This window comes from Danio aesculapii, chromosome 2 (assembly GCF_903798145.1).
Source record: "Danio aesculapii chromosome 2, fDanAes4.1, whole genome shotgun sequence".
Taxonomy (NCBI): Eukaryota; Metazoa; Chordata; class Actinopteri; order Cypriniformes; family Danionidae; genus Danio; species Danio aesculapii.
The window spans coordinates 43974755-43988749 of record NC_079436.1 but is presented as its reverse complement, the minus strand read 5'-3'; the positions used below and the strand labels follow the sequence as shown (position 1 = coordinate 43988749).

The 13995-nt window shown below is 35.3% G+C and overlaps 1 protein-coding gene across 5 annotated transcripts in view; it reads right to left on the bottom strand.

Moving 5' to 3' along the window:
• Positions 1–13995, bottom strand: part of LOC130247109 (NACHT, LRR and PYD domains-containing protein 1a-like) — a 40611-nt gene extending 26616 nt beyond the window's left edge. For 3 of the 5 annotated variants that reach the window (XM_056480304.1, XM_056480312.1, XM_056480321.1), the window contains exons 1-4: positions 13824–13995; positions 10729–10809; positions 8690–8707; positions 8096–8125 (exon numbers count right to left, since the gene is read on the bottom strand). In XM_056480304.1, the coding sequence (XP_056336279.1) occupies positions 8096–8125; positions 8690–8707; positions 10729–10809; positions 13824–13887 (193 nt within the window). In that variant the 5' untranslated portion in view covers positions 13888–13995. The remainder of the gene's footprint in view (positions 1–8095; positions 8126–8689; positions 8708–10728; positions 10810–13823) is intronic. The other 2 variants (XM_056480328.1, XM_056480334.1) reach the window with 1 other exon arrangement.

Here is a 13995-nt window from a genome sequence, read left to right as displayed (position 1 = left end):
TCTGCCCGCACTATTCATTATTTATATATTTATTTATGTAGCAATTTATGGATTTTTTATATATATATATATATATATATATATATATATATATATATATATATATATATATATATATATATATATATATATATATATATATATATATATATATATATATATATATATATATATATATAATACAGTAATTATTAGACCCTGATTTATTATCCCCGTTTAATTTTTTTCCCCAATTTTTGTTTAACAGAGATCAGATTTTTTTCAACATTTCTAAACATAATAGTTTTAATAACTAATTTCTAATAACTGATTTATTTTATCTTTGCCATGATGACAGTAAATAATATTTGACTAGATATTTTTCATAACACTTCAATACAGATTAAACTGACATTTACAGGCTTAACTAGGTTAATTAGGTTAACTAGGCAGGTTAGAGTAATTAGGCAAGTTATTGTATAACGATGGTTTGTTCTGAAGACTATTGAAAAAATTATAATCTTGAGGGGCTAATTATTTTGACCTTAAAATTGTTTGAATTTTTTTTTAAATTGCTTTTATTCTAGCCGAAATAAAACAAATAAGACACTTTGAAAATGTCCTCGCTCTGTTAAACATCATTTGGGAAATATAAAAGAAGAAAAATGAAGAAAAAATTCAAAGGGGGGCTAATAATTCTGACTTCAACTGTATGTGTGTGTGTGTATATATATATATATATATATATATATATATATATATATATATATATATATATATATATATATATATATATATATATATATATATATATATATATATATATATATATATATATATATATATATATATATATGTATGCATATTCATTTATTTGTTGATGCTGGAATTTGTTGATTCCTCTATAAGCTTTGGTAACAATTTGCAAAGACATTTGAATTTCACAGGAGGGCTTAACAATTTGTCTTCAATTGCATCTCCATTTAATTAATTGAACATATAAATTGATTAAATTAAAGCGGCTTTTGTTGCATATCATTATTTAGATTTATTGAGCTAATCATATTTGATTTTATGTAATATCAAAGTCCCTTTAAGTGTATTCTAGTCTTTGGTAATATGCATTTACCCTCAGTGATTTCACTTTTAAAAGTAAACATTGAGGCAGAGAACAATTTTAGAACATTTAGAATCTCATGATGCGTAGAACGTTTAGAATCTCTACATCACACCAGAGTACCTGCACCACAAACACAATTCACTTTGTTGGTTTACAGTAGCAAGAACGATCGCTGATTCTGTCTGAGTGAACAAACTGTGTCTATATGGTGAAAGACGAACTGAGTATGGAGAATACCAGTACATCTGTGATGGAGAAGCCAAAGAAAAACCGGCTCTTAAAACTGCCCTCTTTCCTAAAAGCTTCCAAGAAAAACAAGATCTTCCGAAGTCAGAAAGAGACGCAGCTCAAGCAAACGCCTGACATTGGCAATGATTGTAAGTGATTATTTATATTGTGAAATGAGCAGGAGTTTTCTTGATTACTGTATAGAGATTACTGAGCAACCTTTCCGTCCATTTTCTCCTGACATCTGGCCCAAAAAATTTGTAATTACCTCGCATGAATAAGGCCTATATGGCATAGTTTATATCTATACAAACATATTAATTCACTAAACAAATCTTTTAAAAAGTCATTCTTTAGATATATAAAAAGAACAACATTCCAAAGTAATATTTTAATTCACGTTTATTCATTCCTTGTTATTACTTTCACAAAAACAGTGAGGATTATTGTGTCGCTAGACCCGGTGATGGGATTCTGTTTATTTCACTTAAATAATCTTTTCACGAGTCTTATGGGCTATAGAAACATATTTCACTTGCTATAGGATTTTATAAAAAACATCATGTATATATTTTTATTTGCACATTTAAAATTGTACATATTCGTTGCACTAACTCATCTTGACTTGTACATATCCACTGCACATGTAATTATGTTCATATCTATCTGCATACTTCTGATTATTAATAGCAACCTGTAAATGTATATTCTTCTATTGTAAATCTCTGATTATAGTAAATATAACCTGTATATAACGTTCATTGTACATCCATTTTTAAATATCACTCATAGTTTTTTCTATAATTGCACTTTATCATTTAAACCTATCCTGCACTTGCTGCTATTGCACTCCTGGTTAGACCTAAACTGCATTTCGTTGCCTTGTACTTGTACATGTGTAATGACAATAAAGTTTAATCTAATCTAATCTAATCTAATCTAATCTAATATATAATAATTGTATAGTTGCTGGTAGGATTGTTTTTCGGAGTGCAAACGTGATAATTATTTGTATTTGTTAGTAGGCTTTTAAAACGGGTGGTTTTATTATATTATTGTTATTATTTATTTATGTTTATGTTATAATTTCAATTGCTGTGCTAGAATATTATTACTATTGGATTCAGGTTCTAAGTACGACTCTGTACATTAATGTGGCAGCCCATTTTCAGCTTTTTTTAGTTCTTAGTTCTTTTCTTAGTTTTCTTTTTTTAGTTCTGCATTAAATGGGTTTATTTTGACCCATAACATGGAGTTTATTGCTGTCTCTACATCATGTTGCGCTGTGCCTGTTAGATCAGCAGATAGCATTCGCAACACTGGAGTAGAGAGGGTTATTACCTGCTCTTTACACACAAAGTAGGCCTACCTGAAAGTTTAAATTGGAAAACCTTATTTAAAAACCTTGTTTTGAACTTCACCTCAAATATTCTTGTTTATTTTGTAAATACATTAAAATAACCAACAAATTATATCAAACGAAATTTGTTTCAAAAAGATAATTTTTCAGACATGCTTTCAGTTTCTCCATCTCACTCGCAGCGGGTTTAGGCAAGGGAATGTTTATTAAGTAAATCTCGTCTCAGACGGTTTAGTTTAGTCTGCTTCAAACCTGCAGGATAACATCAGGATCTGCTAAAAGGCAGGTTATTTTACCAATGATTATGGTCAATAGTGGTAGCCTAGTTCAGATTTCAAAGAAAAATCCTAATATTAAAAAAGGAAACATAAGCTGGACCACAACAGATCAGATCAATGTCATAATGAATGCTCAAATAATGTAGCGTATAGTTTATAGCGAGCATCATTTTTTTAGTTAGATTGTGTCGTCTGTCATATAATGTAGGCCATAGGTCTGTTATTTTTACTGAAGAAGATATATTATTTGAGCACCAGAACTATAGAAACTGTATTAGGTTTAAAAAAAAAAAAAAAAACGGCACAGTATCGGGATCGGATCTGTATCGATCGATACTCAGATTTTTGTATCGGGATCAGATTGGTTCCAAAAAAAATGGTATCGGTGCATCCCTAACAGATATATTACAGTACAGTACATGTAGCAAAACCAAGGTGAATTTGTTGTAATAAAGGCTTAGCTACAATAATCATGTGCTTTTTTTTGTTTTAGTTTATTGTAAAACTATGGTAAATGTTCATAAGGAATGATCTAAACATTGTGTAAACTACAATCATTTCTCTTAATAGATGAGGTGGAGGAGGTTGAGGGAACGACGCAGAGGAAAAAGAGTAAAGTGGCCAATTTCCTCAAAGCTGCCAGAAAACTCTTCAGGATGTCCTGCTTTGGTCAGACTGAGAAGCAGCTCTCTGTCTCTGCAGACTCTGATGGTAAATAATCATATTTATTGTTAGATTTTTTAAATCTTTAACCTTATGATGCCCTATGATGTGATGAATAATTAGTATTTTGAATTCCCCTTCACTCAAGTTTAACATCGCCTTGAGAATGACTGTGTAACCTGTGTAACTGCAATCATTTCTCTATTGATAGATGACATTCTATGCCCATCTGAGTCCGGCCTGAGTCTGGAGGTTGCTCTCGTCATCGTTCATCATCATGAAGCGAGTTGTGTGAATGACAACCTAAAGGTGAGTATATAAAGATGACCAACTGTTTTAATGCATGTTCTCCTGATGCTTTTACTAATACATCAAGAGTCTGTTTCAGGATCATTGAGAGGAATGATATCTGCTCACATGTGAACTGACTTAAGTTTGGTTTTGTTCTGCAGGTGGAGGAGAAAGATGCAGAGTATGTCAAACAAGAGGAGGAGGAGAAGGAGGAGATGGGACTAAATGATGAGAAGGGCAAGAAGGAAAATATTAACAAGAGGAGGAGGAGAAAGAGAAATAGCAAGATAAAAGAGGAGGAGGATAAGGAAGAGGATGAGGTGAAAGAAAATGAGGAGGAGGAGGATAAGAGTGAGGTGATGAACATAAAAGAGAGGATAAAAGAAAAAGAAGCAGAAGAAAAGGAACACATGAAGAAGAGAAGGAGGAGAAAGAGAAATAGCGGGATAAAAGTGGAGGAGAAGAAAGAGGAGGGGGTGGTTGAGGGAGAGATAAAGATAAAGGAGGAGAGGATGAAAGAAAATGAAGAGGAGGATAGGAATGAGAAAGAGATGAAGGTAAAGGAGGAGAGGATGAAAGAAAATGAAAAGGAGGATAAGAATGAAGAGGAGATGAAGGAGGAAGAAACAGAGAAGAGGGAGGAAGAGATAGAAAAGCCAAAGGAGGACAAGAGAAAGAGAAAAAAGAAAAGACACAGCAGGAGAAGCAGACGGATGATGAGGAGGAGAAATAAAAGAAGAAGGATGAGAGCATGAATGAGAAGGAGACTGAGATGCAATAAAAATGTGTGAAAAAAAAACTTTCTGGCCTAAAATATTATTGTGCAAAAAAAAAACAGTGCCGAGCCAAAAACTTGCATTCACATCACATCATTTTGGCCAACTGAAGTTAATTTGCAAAACAAATGTTGTACGCAAAGGGGTGAGCACAACAAAGTTTTACATAAAAAGTGTGCAAAATACTTGCACAACACTAAGTTGTATGCGTTAAAAAGGTCCTTCGGCTTGGTCTTAGAATGATTAGGGGTCGCCACAGTGAAATGAACCGCTAAATATCCCAGCACATGTTTTACGCAGTGGACCTTCCAGCCGCAACCCAGTACTGGTAAACACCCATACACTCTCTCTCATTCACACATACTCATACACTACGGTCAATTTAGTTCATCCGATTCCCTACTGCAGGTCTGTGGGACTTGAACCAGCAACCTTCTTGCTGTGAAGCGATAGTGTTAACCACCAAACCTAATTCACTCATTCATTCATTTTCTTTTCGGCTTAGTCCCTTTATTAATCAGGGGTCACCACAGCGGAATGAACCGCCAACTTATCCAGCATGTTTTACGCAGCGGATGCCCTTCCAGCCACAACCCAACACTGGGAAACACCCATGCACTCTTGCATTCACACACACGCACACTACGACTAATGTAGCTTATTCAGTTCCCCTATAGTGCATGTCTTTGTATTGTAGGGGAAACTGGAGCACCCGGAGAAAACCCACGCCAACACAGGGAGAACATGCAAACTCCACACAGAAACGCCAACTGACACAGCCAGGACTCGAACAGGTGACCTTCTTGCAGTGAGGCGAGAGTGATAACCACTGAGCCACCACTAATTATTAATATTACTGTTCAAGGTCATTTTCATATTTCTTTTGTGTTATATAATGTGTTCTCGTTGATTTTCATGTCATAGACTTTGAATTACTTTTCTACTGCTCATGTGTAGTATGCTGTGATGGTACGTTCGTTTTGTGACACACATGAGTTGTTAGTGTGATGTGCAGGAGTTGGAGAGCACAAGCTTTTGACTGTAAAAGTGAAAAATTGGAGTCATAATTCATCAAGCTGGAACAAATAAGTTTTATGGAAGTGGATTGTGATGAAATTGGCACGTGTGGATGTCTGATGTAAAAAATAAACGAAGATACACTGAATTGGATGGACTCTCATGTCGTGATCAAATGTAAGAGCACTAATACGCATCAAGACTTGTGGAAAGAGAGATGGAAAAGAGCCATAACCAAAGAGATGGTTAGCAGGGAAGGAAGACACAAAACCGCCTAGGAGGGGGGACAACAATGTGGCTGAGTGAGCATATGGGATCGCCAGCGGGGATTGCACATAGCAGGCACCTATACCCAGAATGTGGGATAAAAACGTAACAGGCCAACACCTAACTCCTCCACTGAGTCAGATGCTGGGGGCCTCAGAGGAACTCTGCAGTGTTCGCCAAGTGGCAAACTTTGACTGACAGCGAGAAAGTGCATGTATCTCTGTGTTAGAGAGAAAGGCGCAGCAAGAGTTTTACAACAACTAACCGAATTTCCTCATTCACTGGGGTTTCCTAGCACACCTGAGGAAATCAGCTCCCCTCAAAGATTAAAAAGTCTCGCAATGTAATAGATGTTGCCCAGCTGGTAGCTCTATAATGTCTGTTAGAGAGGCGCCACGTGCTAACACCCAAGAGGATGCGCGCTCCGAGTGGAGTGCGCTCTCACTCCTGGGGGATACGGCTCACCCTGGCTCTGATAAGCGAGGGAGATGGCATCCACTGATCAGTGGGTTTGTTTTAACCTCTGTTTGGATACGGCACTTCCCTTCTGCCGATCACCGTAACAGTTAAAGAGCTGCTCAGAGGATCTAAGCTCTGAGTACGATCGGTATAATACGCAAAGCACGAACAGGACACAGCAATTAAGGGGCTGGTCTGCCTCCTCCGTGGGCAGCGCTTGCAGGTTCACTACGTAGTCTGAAAAGAATGCTGTAGGAACCTAGGGCAATGGTTCCCAACCTTTTTTTTGCCTGAGACCTTTTTTCCCCTGGAAAATATTGTAAGGCCCTCCTCCACATTTAATCATATTATCGCTCGTATAAGTTTGCAGTAAGGATGACAAAAAAATTTGTTTTAAACAAACGGTATGTTTATTACTATATCTAGATATGTTTATGCACAAATAATAGCCTAATGTGAAATATAAAAGCAAAACATTAGTAGGCCATTTGTAACTGAAAAACGTAAGCCTTTGGCCTTTGAATTGGCCCTTTTTGAAATTCAATAACAAAAATATCAGTATTCACACTGGTGTATAAAGGGAAAAAAATAATATAGGCTATTATGGTCCGTGTACGTTGCGTTCATTCGATTTTTGATTTTAAACGATATTTAAAAAACCATGAATCCGTTTTCCAACACAATCAAAAACACGAAAATTGAGCCAAAATCAGTTATTTAATTTTTTGTGGGCAAACGAAAAAACTAAAAACGTCCGTTTCCTCGTTTTTTTTATATCGTTTAAAATCAAAAATCGAATGAGCGCAACGTACACGGACCTATTACAATTTACTACATGCTTGTTATTTGTTATGCTCTATTAATTAGGGTGAGGATTGCTGCAAGGCGATTCAGTGAGACTCTGTCTTTTTTGTGGAGGACGGATTACAAATTTGTCCATTTTCATTGGTATTTTCATTGATAATAGATCCGAGTGTCCTCTCCACATACTTTAGATAAAAGATTTTTATATTTGTTAAAAATATAACCCTGAGGGAGCATATACAGGGTAAACAATGCATGCCCAAGGACTGATCTCTGTGGAACTCCACAACAGGAGTATTGAGGACTGATGGTCAATGTGCACAATAAAACATCTATTGTCAGATAAGAACAGAACCACTCTATGCCACACCAACTATGCCACGAATGAACTTGGACCACAGCTGTTTCTAAGCGTGTCACCAGGACCTTGTGGTCAATCAAGTCAAATGCAGAATGTAAGCCTAATAAAACTAATGCCAAATAATTCCCAGAATCAGTTTCTTGTGGACCAAATTTAAAGTCAGATATTTTTGGAATGGTGTCAAAACCACTTTCTCAAAAACCTCTGAGACTAAAAGTAGATTAGAAAATCGACGGAAATTAGAGAAAAAGGATGGATTGAGGTTTAGTTTTTTTAAATATGCTGTCACTACACCATATTTAAGATCTGATAGGGAAGAGTCCAGTAGACAAGCATTTGTTGATAACCCAATAGATGAACAGGACCAAATGTATTCTTAATTTATTTAAAGAAAAAAGGTAGAATAACATCCTAAGGACAAATTGAAGGTTTTGAATTACAAACAATTTCACTGCAATATCACTACATAAGAAAATATGAGAGAGTACATACCTCCCTCGTCACCTGCATCTGATGTGCATTCTGGGAAAGAAAAATCAACATGGACAAAAATATTAGGGTTAATTTAGGCATGAAGAGGCTATGAATGAATTGTGGTCAATCATGTCAAATGCAGAACTTAAGTGCACTTAAAACTAATGCCAAAGAATTTTCAGAATCGGTTTCTTCAAGTGCCACTTGACACTTTTAAAAGTCCACATTCAATACTATGTAATGCTTTGAAACCAGATTAAAATATCATGGATTAAACTGAAAGTTAGATATTTTTGCAATTGAGTTAAAACGACTTTCCCAAGGATCTTAGAGATATAAGACAAAAGGTGGATTAGAATTAGGACTTTTAGTTTAAGAGAAATACTGAAAATTAGAGAAAAAGGACAGATTGAGGTTTGTACTACATCACATTTAAGACAGATAAGAAAGGAACCAGTACACAGACATTTGTTGATAACTAATAGCAGAACAGAAGTAATAGCATTCTTAAATAGTTTCATGGAAAAATGTGGAATAGTATCCTTAGGACAGATTGAAAGTTTAAAATTACTAACAATTTCAGTACATGAGAAAATATGAGAGAGTACATACCCCCCTCGTCTTCTGAATCTGACATGCATTTTGGGAAAGAAAAACCAACATGGACAAAAATATTAGGGTTAATTTAAGCTTGAAGAGGCTATGAATGGATTTACAGTATTTAATCTGAAACAGCTGATAATATAGACCAATTACCAACCAACGTCACACATGACGTCACACGGGTAAAGACGTCATGTTTTGCGGTAGGATGCCAAATTCGATATAGAAATAGAAAACTTAACTTTTACCATACACCACACTGCTTTAATGCTAACTGCAGACGTCTTTGCCTAAAAGGGAGCTGAATGAAGTGACGACCCTTTAAAACTGCTGGACTCTGCAGTTCTCATGTTATATCAGGTAAGTTCACGCTATGCTGAATCATACACATCACTGCATTTGAATCCGCCAGCGATCTTTTCCAACATAGATCGCTGGCAATCATGATGTACAGATCCTGATGATCTTCATTATGAGTGCTATTTCCTCATTTTCCCTGTACACAATCCTCAGATACGAATATTGATCAAAGCGATCGTGACCTATATTAAAGAGCACAGGGCTTTGCCCCTGCTGCAGCTCGGGGAGGTAGGGGTTAGAGGGGTGTGTTTGATGTCCAAGCAAGTCATACCAATACTAATACTAATGATGTTGAGTAGTCAATGAGCATCTATTGGCACTCGAAACTCAGTCCGATCCAGTCTGCTCTGCCTCCCAAGTCTGGCACCGTTCACGTTGAGCTAAAGAGTAGACATCTGTACGTCCTCCGCTGATTAAGCCATTTAAGATGTGTTAGTTTAATAATCATTCTGTGGCTTGATTATTTAAGGGTCGAGACACACTTAGCTGTGTTGTTATCTCACATCGGTTGCATCTGGGCTTAAAAAACTATGCTTTAACACAGAAAACAGATGACAGTCGACTGCAAGTTAGTTGTGCACATTCTAGGACATTCTATCCAATTTCGTCAATGAATACACAAGATATTCTTTTGATACTGTACACTTAAACCAACCAGAGTACAAAAAGTTACTGTTTATAATTTTTTGCAAATTCACTGCAATTTTGTTTTACAAATGTTATATACTTTATCAATTTTTATTATTTTTTAAAAGTGGTAAGACCAAGCCGAGATGAGCACAGCGTAGTGCCCTAAGGTAACCACATTTGAAGTAACCAGCAAAAAGAGTCTAGTTTGGATTCAATAGTCAGCAATTCTGTCTCATGCTTGTCCTGAGTTCATTCTTTACTCTTAAGTTCAAGATTATTTTGAAGAATAATTGTATAATAATAATAATACTTTTATTTATAATAAATTATATATATATATATATATATATATATATATATATATATATATGTATATATATATATATATATATATATACATATATATATATATATATATATATATATATATATATATATATATATATATATAATTTATTATAAATAAAAGTATTCTTTTATATATATATATATATATATATATATAATTTATTATAAATAAAAGTATTCTTTTATATATATATATATATATATATATATATATATATATATATATATATAATTTATTATAAATAAAAGTATTCTTTTATATATATATATATATATATATATATATATATATATATATATATATATATATATATATATAATTTATTATAAAGAAAAGTATTCTTTTATATATATATATATATATATATATATATATATATATATATATATATATATATATATATATATATATATATATATATTTGGATCGGTACCAGCTGGCCGATGTCAGATCCAGCAAAATATACGGTATAGAACCGATATTCGATCCAAGTACCGGGATCGGTGCATCCCTACAATTTTTGGCATCGATTTTGGCATCTTACCGCACAACATGACATGTTTGCTATTGCAACCGGTCTTTTTTTGCAACCGGTATGTGTGGTTGAACCCATGTTGACGTCATGTGTGACGTAGGTTGGTAATTGCTCTATACTTACTAAATAAAATGATTTTCAAAACTATAAACTAAAAGAGAAGTAAACACTTACCTTCAGGGCCCTTGCTTGCCTGTGCAGCTTCAAGTTTTCTTCTTGCAGAAGCCTCTGCCATAAGTTTTTTTATAGCTGCATCTGTCATGATTGTACAACAATTAAGCTGCATGAATTTTCTTTACAAGATGAAAACACAGTAGCTAAATGTCTCGCACAACAGGCCTGAGCAATCAAAAGAAGCGAGAAGATTAAGATGATCCAAGAACTGATCAGAGATATTCAAAGAGGGGGCACAACACGCTAGTGCTTCAATCTTCAACTGGCTGGCAGGAGCTGCTGGCTGGTGGCAGTTGGTAACTGGTGGGCTATATGACCTTTCGTCGCATCAATTTTTACAATTTTTTATTTATCACCGCGAACAATTTTATAGATACATTCCTACTCATGAGACATTGTCATCATCAACATAATTTTGTGAAGCTTTTCTTTACACATTGAGCACAATAGACAAGTTAGTTCTAGATATTGTGCTCTAGAATACAAGTGGCTACTAACGCCTCCTTCCAGAAGCTCAGTCCAACAGAACTCTCATTCCAAGTAATCAATTTTTTTTTATTATTATGTTCATTATGGTCTTAGAAAGCACAATTTACATTATTAGCCACATCATAAAAGCGGGAAATTTCTCTATCTTCTTGATAAAACAGATGGGCTCTACCCTGTAATTGTGATCTTTAAGCAGACTGCAAGCTAACAATTATTGTTAGTAAGATTTCCTGCAAGGCTGCACAGTTGGCGCAGTGAGTAGCACGTTAGCCTCACAGCAAGAAGGTTGCCTCGGCTGGGTCAGTTGGTGTTTCTGTGTGGAGTTTGCATGTTTTCCCCGTGTTCACATGGGTTTTCTCCGGGCAGGGGCGGACTGACCATCTGGAAATTCTGGCAAATGCCAGAAGAGCCAGACCATTTTTTAAATGTGGGCCATTCAGTTTTTTAATTTTTTTTAAATGTATTGTTTTTACATCCAGGCAGATTTATCTCTTGCAAGATGTGAATATGATGATGATGACGATGATGATAATAGTAATAATAACAATAATAATAATAATAATAAATGTTAAGCATTTGGCCCAAACCGCCACAGCTGGCTGGTTTTGAGATAGGCCGACCCAATCTGACCCAATCAGAGGTTACGCGGATGTAATTAAAATCTGGCAAGAATGTCAAACAAACAGTAAGTGCTAATTGACCCTTCGCTAAGCCACACCCAAAAACGCCACCCACCAATCGTGGCTTAGCAACTGTAGCTACGCGAAGCTGTCTTTTTCTTTTTCTTTTTTTTCCCGCTCGATATTATGAGCATTGCTCCGTTTATGCCTTAGTCATAGTAGGCATACTAATAGCAATCATATTTGCATCGGTTTCAAGCTACGAATATTTGAAACTACATATCAACAGAACAAAACAGAGATGTGATCACAAACTGTGCACTTACGATCAATATACTTCATCCGCAGTTATTGAGTAATTTATAAGCCTCGATGTCCATGTCAGAGCTGCAATTTACTGATGTTTTCGTCAGTCTTTCGAAGATTTAGTCATTGGTCACGATGATATAACAGGTTAGTATCTACTTTCATGTTTGGTGTCGGATTAATATTTGCTAGTAGGGAAAATTTATCTGTTCACTTCTGCTATTTATACTTTAACTTGCATTTCAGTTTATTTATTTATTCCACTTAACTGCAAATTAGTATAGAAACGGTATAAAGAGCACACAAACATACGTACAGACAGTGATAGGTGTACATCGTTATGGGCCAATGATGCTAATATTCAGCACAAATCCATCAATTTCCCCTTTCAGGCTGTTCTTTCTATGAATAAATGATGTAGAAACACTGTCCATGCGCGTTTCCTTATTTCTTGAATATTTCCTGCACTTTAATTTATAATACAATAAATTGGCCTATTATATTTTAGCCTAGGGGAGAGCACGGACGAAAGTAACATTTTTCATAAAAACCTCAATTTTAAAGAGAATGTTATCAGCAGAAATAGATTTGTCCTGTGGTTGCTAACTCACAAGAGTGCTCTATTAAAATCAGGTGTTATTTTGTATCAATGTAAAACAACTCCAATATAACTTCACTTTAAAATAAAGTTGCATATTGCTAATTTTGACCCCGTCAGCAGGGATGAAAGTAACACACGGGTGGGTCAAGCGTAACATAACAATATTTGCTTCATTTACTGGCTTAATCTGGTTTATTTTAAATATATATGACTGTGACCTTGTTGATGTTAACTGCAAATATTTTGTCCCTTTTTTTTTTTTTTGCAAAGAATTTATTAAACGGCATTTTCATTTTAAATTTCAGCTTCATCAAATGTTTCAAAAGCAACTCAACAATGCAAAAGGTTACAATTTTCTACAATTTATGTTTTTTTTTATTGGCAATGTGGATTAATCTTATAAAACATCTGAATCAAAGCACTGCACACTATAATGTGGAAGTAAAAAATAAGATTTTTCTATTAGCAGTGGGGCGACGCAGTGGCACAGTAGGTAGTGCTGTCGCCTGGTTCGAGCCTCGGCTGGGTCAGTTGGCGTTTCTGTGTGGAGTTTGTATGTTCTCTCTGCGTGGGTTTCGTGGGTTTCCTCCGGGTGCTCCGGGTTCCCCCACAGTCCAAAGACATGCGGTACAGGTGAATTGAATAAGCTGAATTGTCCATAGTGTATGAGTGTGAATGGATGTTTCCCAGAGGAAGGGTATCCGCTGCATAAAACATGTGCTGGATAAGTTGGCGGTTAATAAAGGGACTAAGCCGAAAAGAAAATGAATGAATATTAGCAGAGAGACATGCATGTTGATCATTAGTGTGACACGTGAAAAGAGAAACACAACTTTTCACAAAACACACAAAAAAAGAACCGCTACTAATGTACTTTTTGCACTTAAAAACAGAAATTCGGACCTAAACGCGGGATATTTGACAGCTCCATCAATACATGCTACTTGTGTTATTATATCCTAGAAAGCAAATGTTGTCATGGCTTTGAGAAAATCGCTGTGTTACTTTCGTTTCCACTCTCCCCTATTTTAAAAACAACGACAAAACGTAAACAGTGTAATTATCACTTCTTTACTCACACTCATCTATTGCAGCCTGCAGAGGGTTCTTCCCCTGATCTTCGCTTGAACACAGAATGCTCATTATCTTTATCTGGAAGGTCGCATGAAAATCAGGCTCGAATTTGGTCAATAATAAAGTTGTTTTTGAAACTAAAAGCGGTAATGCGGATGTTCAGTACACGTAACAGGA